General features: G+C 38.2%; 2 protein-coding genes across 4 annotated transcripts; one reads left to right on the top strand and one right to left on the bottom strand.

Moving 5' to 3' along the window:
• The first annotated feature begins 3,790 nt into the window (after positions 1-3,790).
• On the top strand, positions 3,791-6,952 carry LOC143182384 (uncharacterized). Its single transcript, XM_076383346.1, has 3 exons — positions 3,791-3,808; positions 4,512-4,691; positions 5,132-6,952. The coding sequence occupies exons 1-3, from the start codon at positions 3,791-3,793 to the stop codon at positions 6,950-6,952; spliced, it is 2,019 nt and encodes a 672-aa protein (XP_076239461.1).
• A 2,970-nt stretch (positions 6,953-9,922) lies between these two features.
• Positions 9,923-14,215, bottom strand: LOC143182301 (sialin). 3 transcript variants are annotated; one of them, XM_076383237.1, is made up of 9 exons: positions 13,358-13,446; positions 12,494-12,699; positions 12,091-12,312; positions 11,910-11,994; positions 11,653-11,819; positions 11,400-11,549; positions 11,202-11,334; positions 10,865-11,118; positions 9,923-10,573 (listed from the first exon to the last, which is right to left on the bottom strand). In XM_076383237.1, the coding sequence occupies exons 1-9, from the start codon at positions 13,434-13,436 to the stop codon at positions 10,280-10,282; spliced, it is 1,590 nt and encodes a 529-aa protein (XP_076239352.1). In that variant the 5' UTR covers positions 13,437-13,446; the 3' UTR covers positions 9,923-10,279. The 3 variants fall into 3 exon arrangements, with proteins under 3 accessions (XP_076239352.1, XP_076239353.1, XP_076239354.1); XM_076383238.1 differs by lacking the exon at positions 13,358-13,446 and adding an exon at positions 14,029-14,215 and having other exon boundaries at positions 9,924-10,573; XM_076383239.1 differs by lacking the exon at positions 13,358-13,446 and having other exon boundaries at positions 9,925-10,573; positions 12,091-12,327; positions 12,494-12,623.
• Positions 14,216-19,669: the final 5,454 nt, after the last annotated feature.

The raw sequence follows: 19,669 nt of genomic DNA, 5'->3' as shown, positions 1-19,669 counted from the left end.
TAATCGAAGAAAGGAGGATAAAGTTGCTTACTCGTTTAACATTCGTACCAACAAACATGTAATTCCCGCGAGCGAAGATTAACGAGTTCGCTCCTGACAGCACACTATTTTACTGTTCGTGTTTTACAGTGGTTAAACGCACGCGGAAGACACTTCCGTAAAATGAAATTAGAAACGTTAGTAACCGATGTCTATTAGTGTCATTACGTCATTCGAGATCTATGTTATTCAATTTCTACATTTTCCCTGATCTGATGACTTTTGTATCTAATTAAGGGTTTTATCAGATTGCATCGTGATTTTTTTAAATTTCCAAGCTGATGCAAATGTAGTTTTAATGCCACTGGAGTCATTTGCTGAACTTCAGAGTTTAGAAATGAAAATAAATAAATATAGGATCTTTCTGGATTTTAAATTGCTAGTACTTTGAGAAAAATGTTTATTAGTAATAAATTTTATATGGACTACTAATAAATTTAGCTTTAAAATGTATTGTCTGATGATTTATCTAATTGAAAATAAACTTTAATTTCTTTTCGGAAATGAATCTTAGTGCTGTGTGAAGCAAGTCTCTGGGAAAAGAGAATCGTGATCGTCTGTTCAATATTTCCCACACTAGATACATATTTTATCATTTCTAATGAAATATCGAACAGTTAATGAGTCATTGACAAAGGCGCCTTGAGTACACTACCATTCGTACGTCACTCAATGAATGCCACTGGTTAGTCAGACAACGTGAACTGAATCTACTTCGTTGAGCGATGCTACTTGAATACAATATACGTACGTATGCACTAAATAAGCCACATATATTTATGATATTTTGAACATGAAGGAACGTTATGCCAAGCAGCTATTTACTATACACAAACTTGGCGTGGTTCGATTTAGCATTTCAAACTGGATCCTTTCATTTTTATTCGCTTTCACTCAAGTAATTATATTCTAGTTTTACTATAGAAAGAAACATGTTCACTTCCGTCGATTCTTTTCCATTTATTGTGCAGTCCCTCGCATTTATCGTTTATTTGTTTCCCTTTTTTATTGTTACTTACATAAGGTCTATTATATAATAATTCAAGTTATCACTAAGGAACAAAATTTTTCTCAAAACACAAAACAGATTAGATTGCTAACATGTTGCTTTCATTTTATATTCAACATGTAAACCTTGCACTCAATGAATTGTTCCATTGACATCCGCAAGCACCATCTGACAACTTCCTGGTCTTTTTCGATGGCTGTTCATGGCACTTGGAATTCAAAGTATCTTTTCGGCGGTGCCGAAGAAAGAATACAATTGGTTCTATTCACAGAGGAAGAATGCCAAGCTAATGATGTAGGCGTGCCACTAGAACGTACCCATGGTAATGCTCAGACCGTGGTTGCGTTACAATTAACACCGTGTTCGCTAACTTCTTCCGGAAAGTCAGATTGCACGCTCTTAAGTATACACATCTTACTCTGACCTCTCTACTCCTCGCGCACCAGGTGTACTGTGATTAACTCAGTCGATTCAGTTATGCAATGAGCCACTACCATTTTATTGGGTCACTAGAACGACTATTGCATAGGTTCCTAAGACCAGAAGTACCAATTGTAAATTACCAATAATAATTAGCGAATAACTATTTTTATTCTGTTTAAGAGGTCTAAATTTCCTTTTTTATCAAATTTTATTTCGCTTCCTTAGTGCGAACAGTTTCAAATTTTTCAATTTAAAAATTTTCAGTTTAAATTATTCAAAAATTTAAACTATTCAAAAATTCAAAAATTCAAACTATTCAAAAATTCAAACCATTCAAAAATTTAAATTATTCAAATCTACAAATTTTCAAAAAATATGCAAGATTCTTCATCTGTCAAAGGAACTTCGATTATGCCAAAGTATTTTCATACACTGTTTATTCTACTACATTTTGCGAACAGATCCAAGAATACATCTTTAATCAGAAACCTCTATGAAAACTCTAAGACACAGACTGTAACCGCGATCAACTGATCACAGATTGATCATCAATTGATCGTCGATTGTTTAGCTCGGGACCCCGGGATCGCCAATTCCCGTACACATCTCGCAAGGTGTGTCCCTGGGGGGGTAAACACGAGCAATAATAAATAATAAGTTAGAAGTATCGGTTACACATGTTTTATTTCTTGCTTGGTTAAGAAATTTTTCCATTCACATTCCTTAGATTAATGAAAGTTCTGTTTCAGTTATTGCGAAAATGGTCTATCCAAGCCACAGGAGACATTAACACTTCCCGAAAGCGGAAGAAGGCGAGAGGCACGATGCTGAGTGTTGAGCAACGTCTGCCCCGAAATTACGAATAACGACCCAGTGTCGCGGAGGGAAAAGAAGGTGGAACACAACAATTCGCGGGAGAAACGTAACAACGTGGCGGGAGACGCGAGATATACAACCGATAGATCCAGGACAAGGCATATCAAGGTGGCATCGAAAAAGCCGCGTACGAAACGCAGGAGGAAATTGCATGATGTAATAATTGTCCTGTGGGAGTGTCTAGAATAGACGGAATACCACAATACCGAGTGTTGCACACTATGGGAGCTATTGTTACAGATTTTACAGTCTACCACTGTTCTTGCCTGGTCGCGAATCTCCCACGTGGCTTTCACTCGGTGTCCCTGCGGCTCCAAAACCTCGTGTTTCTGCTCCGCTTCCTATTCGTCTCCTGAGGACGCTTCCGCCCTTTCGCGTCATTACTTTTCATGTTTCTCGTGAATGATATTCATTGATACGTTTTTATAGTGCTCTTTGTTCTTTTCGAGATATGTCCGAAAGATATGGAGATAGTACTAAGATTATTTTGTTTTACAACTGCGACAGGTTGATATCACTAAATTTGTCAAATTTAACGACAAAATTAATTTATTTTATAGTTAATTATAGATTCTCAAGCTCGACAAACGATACGTTCAAAAAGAAGTTATTCTGTAATATCTATTTTCATGGTTGCAATGGTTATAGCTCATTGTTAGAGAGACATTAATTACGTATCATGAAAGATTTATCGATGAAGCGCTAACGAGGTATTGTAAATCGTTTTTTAAAGGAGAGAAATTCAGTTGATAAATACTATAGGAACGCACCCGACACACAGAAGACACGTAAGAATATGAAGCAAATTGAACGAAAAATTGTACCACTAGAGGGTTATTGTCAAAGCGTGTGAAGAATAGAAATGAAGAATGGAAATTAAAACAGCAGTGTATTATTAATCATGAAGAGATTATATCCTGTATAATTTAGATCGATATTGCTGCAATGGTTTATCTTGTACCACCACTTTCTCACTTCATTATCACGACCGTATTCGATCAAGATTCTTTATTAAATTAATTTTACATGTATTGAAAGAAAAACAATTTAAAAGCAATTTAAAAATCGAAGATTAGACTAAACATCGAAGATTAGACTCTAGATCAGATTTAAATATCAGAGATTAGATGAGAAGATTAAAAAGAAACTTGCAACCCATGCAGTGAATTTTAGATAACAGAGAATAAATATTATTCAAAAGGTTAGAAGAATAATCAGAAATCACTGTACATACTTGATTCTCAATCTCAATACTCTATTACTCTATTACCATGTTATTCAATGTGGCGTGTTTCTGCAACGTTTAGGGGTCATCAAGGTTGTATCACCGCAGCTTGATCTGACGAAGTAGAAAGGGTGGTGGGTGTCCATGGTGTCACTCTATATATAACGGCAGTGAGCACCCCACGCGATATTACGAACGTTCACCGCATCTGCGGTAACATGGTTTCCAGTTACAAGGTACTTTACTACTCTCAGCTCTTACTCGCGTAGTGTAGCAACGTGCCTGCTCGCGAATAATTGCAGAGACTAATCTCCACGTAACAAAGTCTAATTACAAAATCATCCACGCGGGACATAGTGCGTTCCTAGTGACTGTGAATATTGCGGTGCATCATAAGTGTCAATACTACGTCAATTTTTGTCGAGAACATTTGCTTTGATTGCCAAAAAGTTTGACATTACAGATAGTGAAAAGTGTCTTCTAAAGTGCTTTCAATTATTCAACTTCTGAATTCTCAGCTTCTTTCCCCTTTGCAATAGGACAATCTTTGCTTACGTATCATTTTTTCAATCAATTTCAAGCACAATTCTATTAAAATTTTCATCTGAATTACTCTAAGTACTTTGAATATCATAAAAATGTCAGCTAAGAGTGAGCCTCAGTGAAAATATCAACGATAATCACCAAACAATAAAAGTAAAGATAATTTTCTTCTTGAAAGATGGAATGTTTTACTATATTCATTTAATTTTAATTTTTATGAGAAATAGCTTTTCATTTAAATTGAAAACTTAGAATTTTAGATATTCGATGTCTGACCCATGAACGTCTGAATCCACTAGCGTGTCACTAAACACCCGAATCGCGACTTCTGGAATGTCTGACTAGTAACAGAAAATTCTACTTTAATGCCCATAGAGATCGTCTCCTCCTCTTAAGATGACGACATGGCTGATGGCAATTTTCTGTCTGGCTACCGCGGGCTGCTCGAACGTCACGGATCAGCAAACATCCGAGACGCATCATGATCAGCAGGTAGCAATCTTGAAACAGATCAGAAAAGTGAATGAAGACGGTTCCTACACGTACGGATACGAGGCGGGTGACGGCTCCTTCAAGGTAAGAGCAGCTATTACATCGTTTAATGCAAAAGGCATGTAATGGGCGTCCTGTATTTCTTAACACTCGTGTAACCACTGCACTGCTATTGCTCACTGTCTTCTAAATATAACTCGAGCTATTTATCGGGAAACATAAATGCAAATGATGCAAGGCATACGTACAAATCTATATTCGACGCTGAGAAGTTAAGAAAAAAATTCTAAGTTCCGAAGAAATGAGTCCCACCCAACAAAATTTAGTTTAGTGACTTTTTTTATATCTATTTTTTTTTAATTCTGTTTAACTTCGAAAACAATCATCAGGTTGAGAGCCGCGACGTGTTAGGCAACATTAAGGGTTCATTCGGTTTCGTCGACGCCGACGGTGAAATAAAAAGGGTGTCCTACTCCTCCTCAAACGGGACAGGGTTTAAGGCGACCACCGTTACACCGTTGCAGGAACACGTGTCCGTCGTGCAGAGTATTCCACGAGTGAATCGCACCACCACGACCAAGAAGCCAAACATCGTCTATCCCGCTACCACGGAGGCCTCCACCAAATCGTCAGTGGTTCAAACGATACCACGAAACAGGAAGACAACGACAACCTCGACGACAACTACTACAACCACCACAGAGCAACCTAAATCGATCTTCGGGCATTATCTAAAAGGGACAGGAAAGAACAGACCACGGTTCATCATCAATGGCCAACAGAGACCACTGGTGATAGAAGAGGAGGGAACAGAAGATGAAGACTCTCAGATAAATCGACCCAGCACAGAGGACAAGACTGCCACTTACAGGAGGATCATCTTCGCTAAGAGACCAATCGAGCAGACCCTTCGACCAATTTCAGAGGACTTCGTCGAGAAGCAGGACGATGCCAAAGTGGCCACTGGGAACACCCTGAGGAGGCAGCTGCATGAAGACAACACGAAGCCCAGTCCAGTAATAGAAGGCAGCAATGATGATCATCCTGACGTCTATGGGGGATCTTTATCCACGACGAGGCCTCTGTTCACCACAACCACTTCACCCAGGGTCCTTCAACGTGTTTCAGCTAGCCGTGTCGACAGGCCCAAGATTTTCCTGAACAGAGAGAGTCTAGCCCCAGCTAGATTCGAAAATGTGAAGTACGACAGTTCCAGAGCCCTGGAAGTGGAAACCAAAGCGCCACAGGAAGAGCGAACCCAGCCTCAACCAGTTCTGATTCGTGCCCCTGTGAGACTCCCCGAAAACAGAGACTTCTTGAGGCAAAGTACCGAACCAGTGTACGTCAGAGAACAACCAGAGCAATTTCTGCGAGAATTACCAGAGGGCAGGGTCCTAGTACCAACCCAGAGGAATAACATCGAAGATAATGCAGCCTTCAGACCAATCCCAATTGGGAGAGTGCTTCTGCGTCCCCTGCCAAATCAGCAGCCTATCTACTCGACGACCACAGATGCTAACATCCATTATCTCACGGAGAACCCCTTGCCAGAGCAAGAGGAGGAACCAAGAATGGCTCTAACACCTGGGTACATGCGACCAAGACCCTTCCCAAGGCCAGTGTTCTACTCAGAAGCTGATCCCAGGTCCAGGCCTGTTCTGAGGCCAGTCCCGCAGCCAGTGACGCACCCTGATGACAGGGAGTACCAGACAACGCCAGAGTACCCCTACAGAGACAGCACGCTCGCGTTGCCCCCAGAGCCACCGAACCCCATAGCTCCTCCCCTCAGCAGGCGAGACTTCCAGTTGTTGCTGAGAAGATTGTTAGTTAGCCAATACGGCGTCCAGGCTCTTTCTTACCCGAAAAGCTACCTGGAGGACGCTTTATACGATCAGCAGCCGTATCCCTCTTATCAGCCGAGCTACCAGGCGCCTGCTCCGCGACCAGACCTCAGCTACGAGCAGCAGTTGTCTGTTCGGTATGGGGATCGCGTGCCAGTGAGGCGACCTGTGTTCGCAAGGACTCTGAATCCTGTCTATCAACCGCAGCAGTATGAAGATTACAACGATGGAAGGCTGGCGAAGAGGGTTTACAGGCAGAAGTTCTACACGCAAGAAGTTGCTGACGAGGGAGATGAGATTCTACCTGCTCCGATCAGAGAGGCTTTGCTGCTAAGGATGCTGCAGCTGGCTATCAATGCAGAACGTCCACCTATGATGTCTACTCCTGTCATAACATCGACGACACCAGCATCGAGGTACAGGAAAAATGGACCTGTCAGGAGCGTTCAGATTATCACAGACGAAGAGGAGGAAGAAAAGGAGGCTATGAAAAAGAAGATGTAACTGTTAGGTATGGCTTGATAAGATTATGGAGATTGAGTTTAATTCTTTTTAGTGACAATTCCACGAGTAACTGGATACCAATGAATTTTTTTAGTTTAATTTTGTAGGCAAGCTGAAGCTTCGTTGTATTGCAAGTACATACGTTTATCGTCTCGGTCAGAGTATAATGTTAGTAGCTACGTTCACTTTGCATAGAAAGATTTTCTCTGTGCCTTGATTATCATACAAGGCAGGCGAAGGATTGTATTTTCTCATGACTTAGTATTTCGTAATCGTACTAGTTTTTTTGTCTCGAGAGGAAGCGTAATAGGATTGCAGGATTTCTCCTGGCAACTCTATTCTTCTTCCAAAAAAAGGAGATTGAAACTAATTTAGATCTAATGAATTACAGTAGTAATTACGATGAGTATAATTCAGAGCCCATCGTTTCCTTCTAATGAGCCGTGTCGTACGGAGGACCGTGAGAAGAGGGAAAACGTAACGTCGATAGACAATCGCGGCGACACAGTTTTCACGGAACGCGCTGGAATCGTCAGCGAAACGAATCGCCTTCTCAGAAAGGGAAATGTCCTCGCGCGTGTGTGTCTACTCAGCCAACGATTTTCCGCACGACAACTTTCAACTATCTCGCAACATGTTCGTTTTTGCTTTCGAGACAGATCGTCATCGCCTTTAAGAGGCAATACCAGGTAGGAGGCCTAGAATATTCATTACTTTCTTGTGTAATTATTATACTTCGATCACATCTTGAAGAAAAGTATTTACTATTTGTAAGATAGAATAGTATTTCTATTTTTGAGAAAAACTGGCGTTTTTAAGCTAAACACTTTGATACGTTTTCGATACAAAAAGCAATAAGAGAAAATGATACAAATTATCAATATTTTAAGTCTCCAACTCAGAGTAATTTCTCAAGCCGTCTCAAAAGCAATTAAATACGTGTACAGCCGGAATTGTGTTGTTAGTATTATAGCATAGATCTCCCAAAGAAGAGTAGTAGAACTACCTGTAGTGCACATTAATTTAATTTAGTGTAGAGACGACAGTCTGCATTCAATATGATCGTTAATACCTTTCCTATCAAGTGAAATATATTTTTAGGGTGGTCCAATCATTTGGTTATACTACTGAAAACTTGAGATAATCCTTAGTAACCCCTTTCTAGCATTAATTTAGTAAATAAAATTCCTATTTATAATTCTTTATAGATTATTTATGTTGTTGTAGTAATACTGTCTTGTTAAATTACTATTACTAATTTTCCTACTTATTTATACATACTACTTTGAAGTCTAACATTTTTTCGTCTCAAAAAATCTAAAGAATCTCAATGAATAACTACTCTATCAGAAAGGTCATCACTACTAATCACCTGTATCCAACCTTAAACAACTTGATCCCAGCGACCTACTTAGTACAAAATTACTACTAACTATAGTTTTCATTTATCTTGACGAAATGAATTATTACAATCAGAATCTCACCGCGAAAAGTGTTAACGATCATATTCTGCGTATGCAACCGTTCCCTTATCTGTCGTCCCCATTGTAAATACAACGTTACATAAACTACATATAGTGTACCATACGTATCGAAATAAAACAAGTTAGATGACGGATAGCCTGGTGTGAGAATTCATTTCACAAGCCCCTGAGAGCCCGCAGAGAAAGAATAATAACGTGTCTACTGTTAGTAATTAGCATCCAGAAGTTGCGACACTTCGATGTCGGATACCTGTGAGCTTGTGTTCTCGACTGGTCGCTTTTGTCAGCAGGATGGCAGTGCGACTGAACGCTTAGATCATGAGATTTCCACGTATCCAGATAGAGGAAATAATTAAGTCAGAAGAACGATCGACCGAAAGCTAGTGAAATTGCCCCCATCAGAGAATAGAATGACAACAATTTGCAACGTAAAAGGACAACTTACGAGTGTTAGTTGAACCAGGTGAATTTTCCTAATTTAATGCAATCGTTGAGCGAAAGGGAATGGGAGATTTTTACGATCTACATTCTCAGACCAAATTACGATCACTGGTAAAAAGCTGCTCGAGTTGTTCGTATTCTCCTGGCAGAGATTGTCAATGAAAAATTGAATAAATTACCAGTGCTTAAATACGAGCTAACAGTTTTATCTAGTACTTCTTTGCTATTACTGTCCGTGTTTATTTAAAACGGAAGGAATAGATAGTGGATATAATAGAAATATTCCATAAACACAGAAAAGTAGTGCTGCATAACTGCCAAACTATCTGGCACACTGAAAGGTAATATTAATTTCCGCTACAATAACCCGTTCTAATTCAGAAAAAAGTAAAACGGAAATCGACAGTTGAACCGTGTCAGACACTACAATTTTTTTAATAAATCCGCAGGCAACAGTCTAGTCCTTTTCTCTCTAACCGGATGTGCGAGTGAAAGGTTGTCTCTGAGAGTCGTGAGTATTTGCCAACCAAACGGTGCTCTTGCATTTTGCAAGCTGCGACTTCCGGTGTCCTGTGAACGTACCAATGCCACACGATCTAAGGATACGTTGGCTTAGAGGCTACTAATTAGAGGAATGCCTCGTACTTGTTCACTTTCCTCGTCGACGATGGAAAGTCGTAAAAGACAGAGGTTCATTGTCTCGCGACGCGTGCACAGTTCTGTGCAATACACGCTGAAGAAACAAAGGGGAAGAAGAGAAAGAAGAGAATTCACTACTTGTGTGGATTAGATATAATCTTGATTAAGGTTTCAGTTATCGTGCAATGGGATGCCAAGAGAAAGCTGTTTTGCGAAACGTTGATATCGGTGGTATTGAAGATTATATGAAGATGATAAAAATAATGACGTTGATAAGTTTGAAATTTTAAATATCAAATATTCAAATATTCAAATATTCAAATTTTCAAAATTTGAACTATCACTATTTCAAACCCCCAAATTTTCAACTGAAAAAATTGTACCATACATCTATTTTCATGAAAAGCTACTGTAATGACTAAAAAAATTGCTACTAGCAATAAGTTACTTTAAAATTCTTACTTCTCTATTCATTTTTACATACAATACTCATAAATATTCACGGCACTTATGGAACTACTTAAGAATCTACACAAAGACAGTTCCAGGTAACTTATAAGATGTACAGTGACTGATAAATGCACTGTTTCAGAGTTAATTTAGGCCACAAAATAACTTGGGGAATGGAGCATATGAATTAGAATATTCTCCACTTTGACTGTCCTTTTAAAGAATGTCCTCTCATAAATTATGCATCTTTCCCCACAAGAAACACTTGCAAATATAACACACGTGTATGAAACTTTTTACGAACAATCTGAAATTAATTGGAAGTCAAGGAAACTTCCGAATGAACCGAGGAAGAACGAGGAACGTTCTTTATGCTTTCGATATCATCCTCCATGGGATAAGGGTTGAAAGGCTCGGTTTGCACCCCAACATCCTCGTGATCGAGCTCTAGAGCATCCTGCTCGTAAATCGCGTCGTGGCTTCGTGGTCGAGCCACTGAGGGAATCCATGGCTGCGGAGTGCCTTTGCCAAGGGCTAGAAAAACAGCGGCAGTGGATAGCAAGACAACAGAGGCCACACCAAAGACTAGTCGCCATGATCCAGCGATCTAGAAGAAAAGTTCTGTATTAACTTTTGCTCTTAACCCTTTACAATTTCATAGCATCAGAAATCAATAAATTAATGAATTCCTCATCGAATCCTCTTCGAATCCACATTCTCAGATGCTAATCTTCAACTTGTTGCATTAGTTAGATAATCTTCTGACTCTAATTTTAAACAAAGATATCACAAACGATATTAATTACTAATAGTTAATATAATTCAGTAGTTAAAGCAGATATTAAACTTCTAAAATGAATAAAGTTTCTTCGTTCACTATTTTTGCTACATAACTTACGGAACCATGAAGAGCTTGAGTGACAAAGTAGTTAGCAGCCAAGAGGCCTGCTGCGCCTAAGGTAGAACACAAGGCACACGCTGCTGCTGCACAGGCAGGCGATTCTACAGGCGCAAGGTCCGCTATAGCGGCCAGTGCACCTGCAGGTGCAGTTCCCGAGACAAGTAGAGCAGCAATACCCAACCATGCAGCCCCTAACGCTTGGCAACCCGCGTAGCCAGCGACGAAGAGCAGAGCAGCGGGAATAAAGTGAGCTGAAAATTTGGTATCAATTAAAATACTACCTCGAATGAATTTGCTGAAGTTAGAACACTAGGTTTTCGACTAATGCACTTACCAGTATAAACGACTAGCTTTCTCGCTGTGGTAGTGGAAACTATCTTAGATTCGCGAACGTGATCCACGAGAAGGCCACAAGTGAGGGCAGCCATGAAGTGGCCAATGTGAGGCAAAGTGGTTAGGACAGAATCCTAAAAGTGATAAATGTTTGGGATTTTGTGTTTTTAGAAGAAGTGAGGTGTAATGGTAGGCTCACGTTGGCTGTGGAAAATCCATAAATGAGCTTTAGATATTTGGTCATGCCAAGAGCAAGGGTTGCGTCGCCCCATTGGTTGCCCATGGTTGCAACTGCAGATGCCCAGACAGGAACTGATCGCAGTAGTTTTCCCCATGGAATCACGGCTGCCTATTTTATTTATTAATTTTATATGTTCAAGTTCTCTTATCCTTTTTATGTTATTCACAATTTAATTAATTCATATAGGATTTGTAAAAATGATCTGTCTTACGCTTGTATCGTGTTGATAAGATTTCGGTGTGTCTTTGACAAATCGTCCGAAAGCAAAGTACCAACACAATGCGATTAGAACGAGAACATAGCAGAGGGCATCTCTGCCAAAACTGCGAACGACAGCTGTGCCTAACCATCCTGTGAGACAATATCCAACACTAACAGCTATTAAAAAAGATATATTAGCACATTTTTGCAAGAAAATTGAAACACATGTTTCACACTATGTAGTTGAATTCTATAATAATCATTTACCAGCGTAACAACTAAAATACCAACTCCTGTGGTTGCTCTTGAACCAAGTCATAGCAAGCATGTGAGCTGCGGGCATAGTCGCGCCCTAGGGATCAAAAATACCCCCATAAGCTTTTAAATTTCCACTAATGTATTTTAGTTTGTGGATACTTATAATACAATTTCATATTCATGATCTTACTGTACATAACCCTTGAAGCAAACGAAGAGCCACATGGGAAGGGCCTCTCCATGCAGCTGGTACCAGCAAAGATGCTAAACAAGCACTGAGGACTGCGCGAGAGAAGACCATGGATGGACCTGACCTTCCCCACACTAAACATCCTCCTAAAATAGGTCCAGCCACTTGGCCCCATAAAAATGCCTCCCTCATTATGGATTCTGTACGTTCCTCGGGCGGTAACTAGAGGCAATAGACCTTAATTAAGTGATAAATTTTGACTCTGATTAATGGATCGTCTCACTCAATTTAAATTGAAAGAAATTGCAGAAATATCAAAAATCCCAAAACTTTTTAATATTCTAATTACTTCCGTTCTAATTTCATTGATGATCAATTGTGATAGGCAATTTAATTAGATTACCTCCATGAGAATGACTTCGAAGTCTTCCGTCCGATTACGACTACTAATGTTGACCAACATGTCACAGTGCCACGATGTGTCAATGATGGCATGATTATCTTTCTGATTGGCAAGCAATGCAACCGAAGAGCTGACCTCAACTGCACCACAAAGTGCAAACCCCACTGCAACCAGCGACGCAACGATGTGTCGCGCTCGCACGGCCGCTAATAAATTATTAGTCTCGAATTTAGTACAAAATGTAGTACGAAAGAATTATTAATTTTTGTGAACAATTTTGCTGAATCTTTTGCAGTATTGATGTCAATGTGAATTGGAAGTTCCTTTAAAAACATTTCTTAGAATTGTTACGAGCACTTCTCATATTATTTTAATTGATTAATACATGATTATAGGACACACTACGCGTATAATGTACACAGTACACGTACATACACACTGATAACGAAATTTTGTCTCCAGAACGGTATTTGATCTTGATAAGTTTCTCAAATAGCAAGATTTCGTTAGTTTTCACGTTTAATGTGGATTTGCTCAAGTATGCTCTAATTATTTTTTTGAATATGTAGATTGAATATCTATCTAAGAAAATAGGGATAATAAGTTATCCCTAAGGACCCTTAGATCTAAGGACATAATGAAGAAACAATATTCTACATGAGTAAAGTATAAACAAAATTTATAATTTTCTAATAGGAATGCAAATGATGAAATGCAAAAATTAATTTCAATTAACAGAACCCAAGTATGACGAGCAAAATATACACTGCTATCATTTAACACTTCCTGTTGATATAAAGAGTACAAAAAACTCTGGCGTATACTATTTTGAACAGTGTACTTATTCAATAGATTTTGACGAACCTCGAACCTCTTTGGCAGCCTGTTTCAATTGTTCACTATGTTTGATGAGCACGCTACCTCTCTTGACAAAGTCTGCCATTTTCCACGGAACCCGAAAGAAGCAAAATCAACGAATGCAAACCTGTTATCAGTCTTGCAATTTGGTTCTACGACTATTATCTCTTTCCTACTCCGTACAACACAGGCGACCTCGACTTTGACTTTCCTCAAGAGAGAATCAAAATAAAATGATTCTCAAAATAGTGGAGAATCTCATTTACTTCCCTCCACCCCTCCCACACTTCAATGTAGATAGTACACTCTACAAATATTTATTTTGATCAGTCTTCCACTTTGAATCGAGTTGGAACTTAATCTTCCCCTTCACTATAGGAAATAAAATACGAAATCAGTGTGTATTAAAAATGAATTTTTTTTTTAAATAGGAGGTTACAAATTTTCATTTAAACTATAGGCAAGACTTATTCCAGAGTAAGAATATTAAAAAACTCACCCTTGAAAGAGTGATTACTTCAATTTTGTGATTGATATTCAAGTAATATCAGTTTTACACATATGTCTATCACAGCACAAGAGATTGCTCAAAATTCTTTTGTGTCAATTCACACCACCACCAATAACAAAAATTCTGCAAATGATCGAAGCACACAATACTTCCCAAAAACTTCTACCTTTCATTTCTAGCGCCGCATGTCTCAACTGGACGCTGCCACGTTTAAGACGAACCAGCGCAGCCATAATTAATCAAACGAACCGAGACGCGAATCGACTTTTCATCACACTGAATCGACACCTCACACGCATTTTAGAAAAAGTCGCCGCGACTTTTCACAGTCAACGATGTCTGATCGTCGCGAGTTGCACGAACCATACTGATGGTTATCATCTGGGAGTACGAGTGAATGAACATCTCTTTTAACGAGACTTGATACAATAAGTACCTATGCTGGGTCAGCCTTGAAGCACCGTTTGAGGCCTGCCTCGTGATATGTATGTACCTCCCGTCATCTGTGCCACAAAAATGATATCGCGCCGAGAATCTTGGCGACCGATAAGGGCCCGCGGCTAATTGCCTGTTTGCGTCTGCGTTATCACCGTTTTGCACGACGTTCAATAATGAAATGATTACTATGTATGCGTTACAATAGCTTGCAAAAATATTCCGAAATCTGATATCTTCTTGAGACAATCAGATTGAATTTGATCTGTTAACGAGATGATAAAATCTGTGGATTTGGAAAAGTGCTTGGTCGCGTGTAAGACTAAATAGATTTCGAATGTGTTGATAAAATGAGAAGGAATTATTGGAAAATTTCATTGAAGTGTAGAGACGATTAGGACTTCAAAATCTTTCTGATTTCTATTAATGAAATGATTGAATTTTTTGAAGTCCTTAATTTAATAAAAGTCTAATTCATCAATTAGACTTTTATTACTTCGCAGCCAATTTGCCCAGTCATGACCGACTGCCCAGGTCTCACCACGAGGAGGTTGCTGCGAATGGAGACCCACCCTACCTCAATCCCATCCACCCTCCTTTATTACAAAAATATTCTATTGCACGCTCCTGCTACAGATTTTCAAGACCATTATTTCAACTATTCTGAAAATCAAGTAGCAAGAGGAGCTTTTTTCGAAGCATCTATAAAAAAAATAACAGACTAAATTAACTCAACATATCTAACTGAACTTGCATTAGATATATTAAGTTACGTATATTTTAATTTCTAATAAGCTAGCTTAATAGACTTAAATTATCTTAATCTAGTTTATCGTTGATTTTTTTCATGGGATATACTTGTATTAAAATATACTAATGTTCTAAGTTTTATTTACTTATGTATAGATATACGTAAATAAATAAAGTATACATATGTATATACATATTATTGTGTTTGCATAATATCATGTATATACATAAATTAGTTCTATGTTATAAAAAAATTAATATTAGAAATTACTGTATTTATAATATTGTGACCATATCTAGGACATATACTGTATTTACATATATATTCTAGAATATGTTCTTAAAATTATATCCCATCAAAAATTAATGTACATTCTTACTTAATTACCTATCCTTTCTTACCTACTTAAATACTAAAAACAGCTGTTTATGGTATTCATACTTATCATATTACTTATGATTGCTAGCAATCAATTATAGCCTGCCAACTTCATTTAATTATTCTAGCAATGCCTACTAGTATGAATACCTGCCTGCTAATTATATTATACACATATTTATATACCTAATATTATTTTCCTGCCTATCAAATATTTATCTGCCTATCTACTAACTTAAAAAAATAAGTCCCTTCTGCTCCATTCCTAAGTAAGCTCTCAGTGCTCTCTGAAACAAATTAAAAAAATTGTTACACATCTCCTGAAACAGAAAACAAAACATTAGTCATTTTTTGCACAATATGTTCTTGAATATATTTTTCCATAAATCCCGAGACTCGAGTCTCATTTTTCGATAGATTGTGTAATCTATTTCTCCATATGAAATACCTATAACAAATTTGTGACAAAATACATGACAAAATCAAGTAAAAAGTGAACTTTCATAAATTCCATATTTTCTTAAAAATGTAATGAACATATTTTTAAGCAGTATTTCCCAAAAACGAAGTTTAAAAATCAGATCATTTTAACACTAGAACTACCAGACCAGTCATAATGACAGGTATGATTATACACAGTTTATTTTTCACAAACATTATTTCTTTCTCACTTAATACTGAAGAATACAAGAAGAACATATGAGTAAACGTTATTTCTGTAAAGTACATACGTTTTCAGACATTTGTAGTTGTGGCACATCGTTAAAAGTAGCCATAGATTAACTATGGTAGTTCTAGTGTTAAATCATCCACCCATTTTACAATTACGAACGAAACGCGTGAGTGGATTTTTTTCGCAACACTACCTTATTCTTAATATACAAGTTATCAATCTTCAAAATTCATTAAACAGAAAAGTTTTCAAAGTGCATCCAGAAAAGGGATGCATCATTGATCACTATATTAATTTAATGAACATGAAGAGGTCCCGACAGCAGCCACAAAGGGCGCTACATTATTCGCAACACTATCCAATATTATCTCAAAAACACGTAACGCGTTATTCATAAACTTTTGTAATTTATTGCATAAAAATATTACCAAGTATATCTGAAAAAAGGATGCATTAATGGTCGCTATATTAATTCAACAAACATAAAAAGTAAAATCATTAAAGCAGCCACATGGGGCGCTAAAAAAACAATAGCCAGAAGGGTGTTAGGTCGATAAAAACGCGTGAATTTTTTTTCGCAACACTAATTCATTAAATGCAAAACAAACTTGTGGAAAAAGCCACAAAAAAGCATTATATTATTTACTACTCTACTTTTTCAAATAGTTCAAATTCCCGAGGGTGTAATATTTATTTGTTATAATAGATCCTCACAATTCATTGAATAATAAGGCTTCGAAATTAATCTATTCGTCGCTCTATTAATTCGATGAATTTGAGGAAAGATCTCCCGTGTAATACTCTTCTCGCAACACTATCATTTTATGCACCCATATTTTATTATGCGCAACACTATTTCGCGGAAGATGCGTTGCAGCCTTCCTGAAGGCTGTCTTGAACCACGAGTACAGTGCAACAGTTTTGCTGCTTCGTGGTTTTCAGATTCCAGTGTTTAGGTTTGGGCATTTCTTTAAATCGCAACGCTACTTGAAATCGCGATCAATTTATATCGCAACACTACTTTAAAAGGCAAAACTACTACTTTACAATTAATTCAAAGGCTCTAGTGAAATACAAAAACTAGTGAAAGTAAAAATATATACTCAATGAATCGCGGTTAATATCGCAACACTAAATAAGGAAAAAATTAGAATAATTTAACAAATATTAATTTAAAAAAAGAAATCTAAATAGTATAAAAAGCTAATGCATAGAAACTATCTCAAAGTAAGATTTAATTGTAAAAGCAACCACGATCAGTATTTCTTCGCAACACTATTCAACCCGTGATCACATTTTCGCAACACTAATTCAAACCGTAATCTTCATTTCCTCGCAACTCTAGTGCAAATCGCGATCTCAATTTGTCCACAACACTAATGCAAACCGTGACAATTTTTACGCAACACTAATTCAAATCGCGACTTGCCCAATATCACTGGATCCCTCGTTGGGCCAGCCTAGGGCGGCCAAGTCATGCAAACTACTACTACTAATACTACAAAACTAAAAATGAGCATAGTGACAAAGTAGTAACAAGAATGACTCCCCATCCGAGGATGGCGAGCCATTAGTAGTTTCCCCATTCTTGCAGGGACTCTTCGATTTCTTTCTTCGGGTACTCTACCCAGCTGAAACTTAACTCTAGGCTCGAGATTCCCCATCACATTGAGGACGACCAAATCCTCAAGCTAGGGAAAAGCACGAGAACACGACCAGCAATTGCGAGGAAGTCCAGGACTCCCAAGAAATTTCGACCAACGTTCGACCTGTCCTTCCGACCGCGGCTCAACGACCCTAGTGCAATGTCGTTGAATTTGAAGAGTTGAGAAGCGAAGCTGAAACGATGGTATTGCTACTATCGCAACAGCTTCACCTCTCTGCTCTCCAAATGGATTATCGTTCGACCTGTCCTTCCGATCGCGGCTCAGCGACCCTAGTGCAATGTCGCTGAATTTGAGGAGCCGAAAGCAACACCGAGACGATAATATTGCTACTATCGTACCAGCTACGCTCTCAACACCCCAAATGGGTTCAACGTTCGAGCCTGTCCTTCCGATCGCGGCTCAGCGACCCTAGTGCAATGTCGCTGAATTTGAAAAGCAAAAAGCAAAACCGAGGCGATGGCATACTCCTATCGCGCCAGCTTCACTCTTAACTCTTCAAATGGGTTACCCCGGAAGCAAGTCATCACGCGAGAGCGCGCCTACCCGATCAGAGAGACTGTGATGACATGCCCCAGCCCTACCTGCTTACATCTAACAGTCACACCAGAAGGTAAGCTACCTGCCTATCTAACTGATTCCACAGCCCTATGTTTAAAACATGGCAAAAAGACAATCACACCAATCGCGCCCCTCTTCTCCCCCCACCCACGTCTCTCTCACTCCACGATTCTCACACATGACACCCGGGTGCAGGGCCTACACTAGAGAGGACGTCCCGGGACGCCTCCGTCACCCGAGCTTGGCACACAACAAGCACACTCTAATGTTACGTACCATTTCCTGAAATCGTCTGGCAAATGCTAGTGACCATTGCGTACAAGTTTAATTGATTGATAAAAGATGAAAAGATGGAATGCAAAGAGTTATATGTTGATATGATTTAGTGATTGATGATCACATACTGTGTATGTTATTTTTTTATTCACATATTCCAAAAGCATTTTTAGGAATATGTTGGTGTGAGTAAACTAGTTTAAGAAGCAACCGACGCAATTCCACAGCCTAACCACACACACACCAAGTGGAAAATACGTCGTGCACGATACACTAACACAATGCCAGACGCTGAATAATGTTATTATTTTATAGCTAGGTCATCGTGCCCTGTTGCTTCCACTCGCCCACGTAGCACCTGGGCACGTGAATGGGTAAGAAGCAACAGGTACGGAATTGGTACCTGAAAATCCTGATTTAAAAAAAATGATTAGTGTAAATAATCTAGCGGTCTAATTTGAGTTTTTATATTCAATCAAGATGACTCTACTTTAATTTTTTACCAAAGAAGAAAGTCTCTAATTTCATCAATTTCAATACAGAAAAGACTCTACTTTAAATTCTCTTTACTAAAAATGACTCTACTTTAATTAATTACTAAGACAATGACTCTACTTTTTATTTATTTCAAAACTCTACTTTAATAATTTCAATACTTTAAATCAAGTTCGAGTGATTCCGCCGTCAAAGTAAACTTTCTTAAAAGAAATTGCTGATCATCTCCATTACTTGACAACGAAATCAACTCATCGCGAAATGCCTTCTTGTACATATAGTAAACCATTTTTTTTCTTAAACGATTGAACTTTTGTAAAAAGAATTAAAATATTTTACTATTTCTTCGAAAAATAAAATAAAAATCAGATTCATGTAGCATTTATATAGCTTCTTTTACATTACTCAATTACAGATACTTGTAAATTCATATTAATATATGAATGTTCAATCATAGAATAGCATATTCATCTTATTAAAAAACGCGGAGTACAAGAAGACCCTAGCCTGACTAATACATACACAAAAATAATGTTACTACTCACAAGTATAGAAATAATACCCGTGGTCACTA

This window comes from Calliopsis andreniformis, chromosome 8, assembly GCF_051401765.1.
Source record: "Calliopsis andreniformis isolate RMS-2024a chromosome 8, iyCalAndr_principal, whole genome shotgun sequence".
Taxonomy (NCBI): Eukaryota; Metazoa; Arthropoda; class Insecta; order Hymenoptera; family Andrenidae; genus Calliopsis; species Calliopsis andreniformis.
The sequence above is the reverse complement of the archived record's forward strand: the minus strand, read 5'-3'. Positions and strand labels throughout refer to the sequence as shown.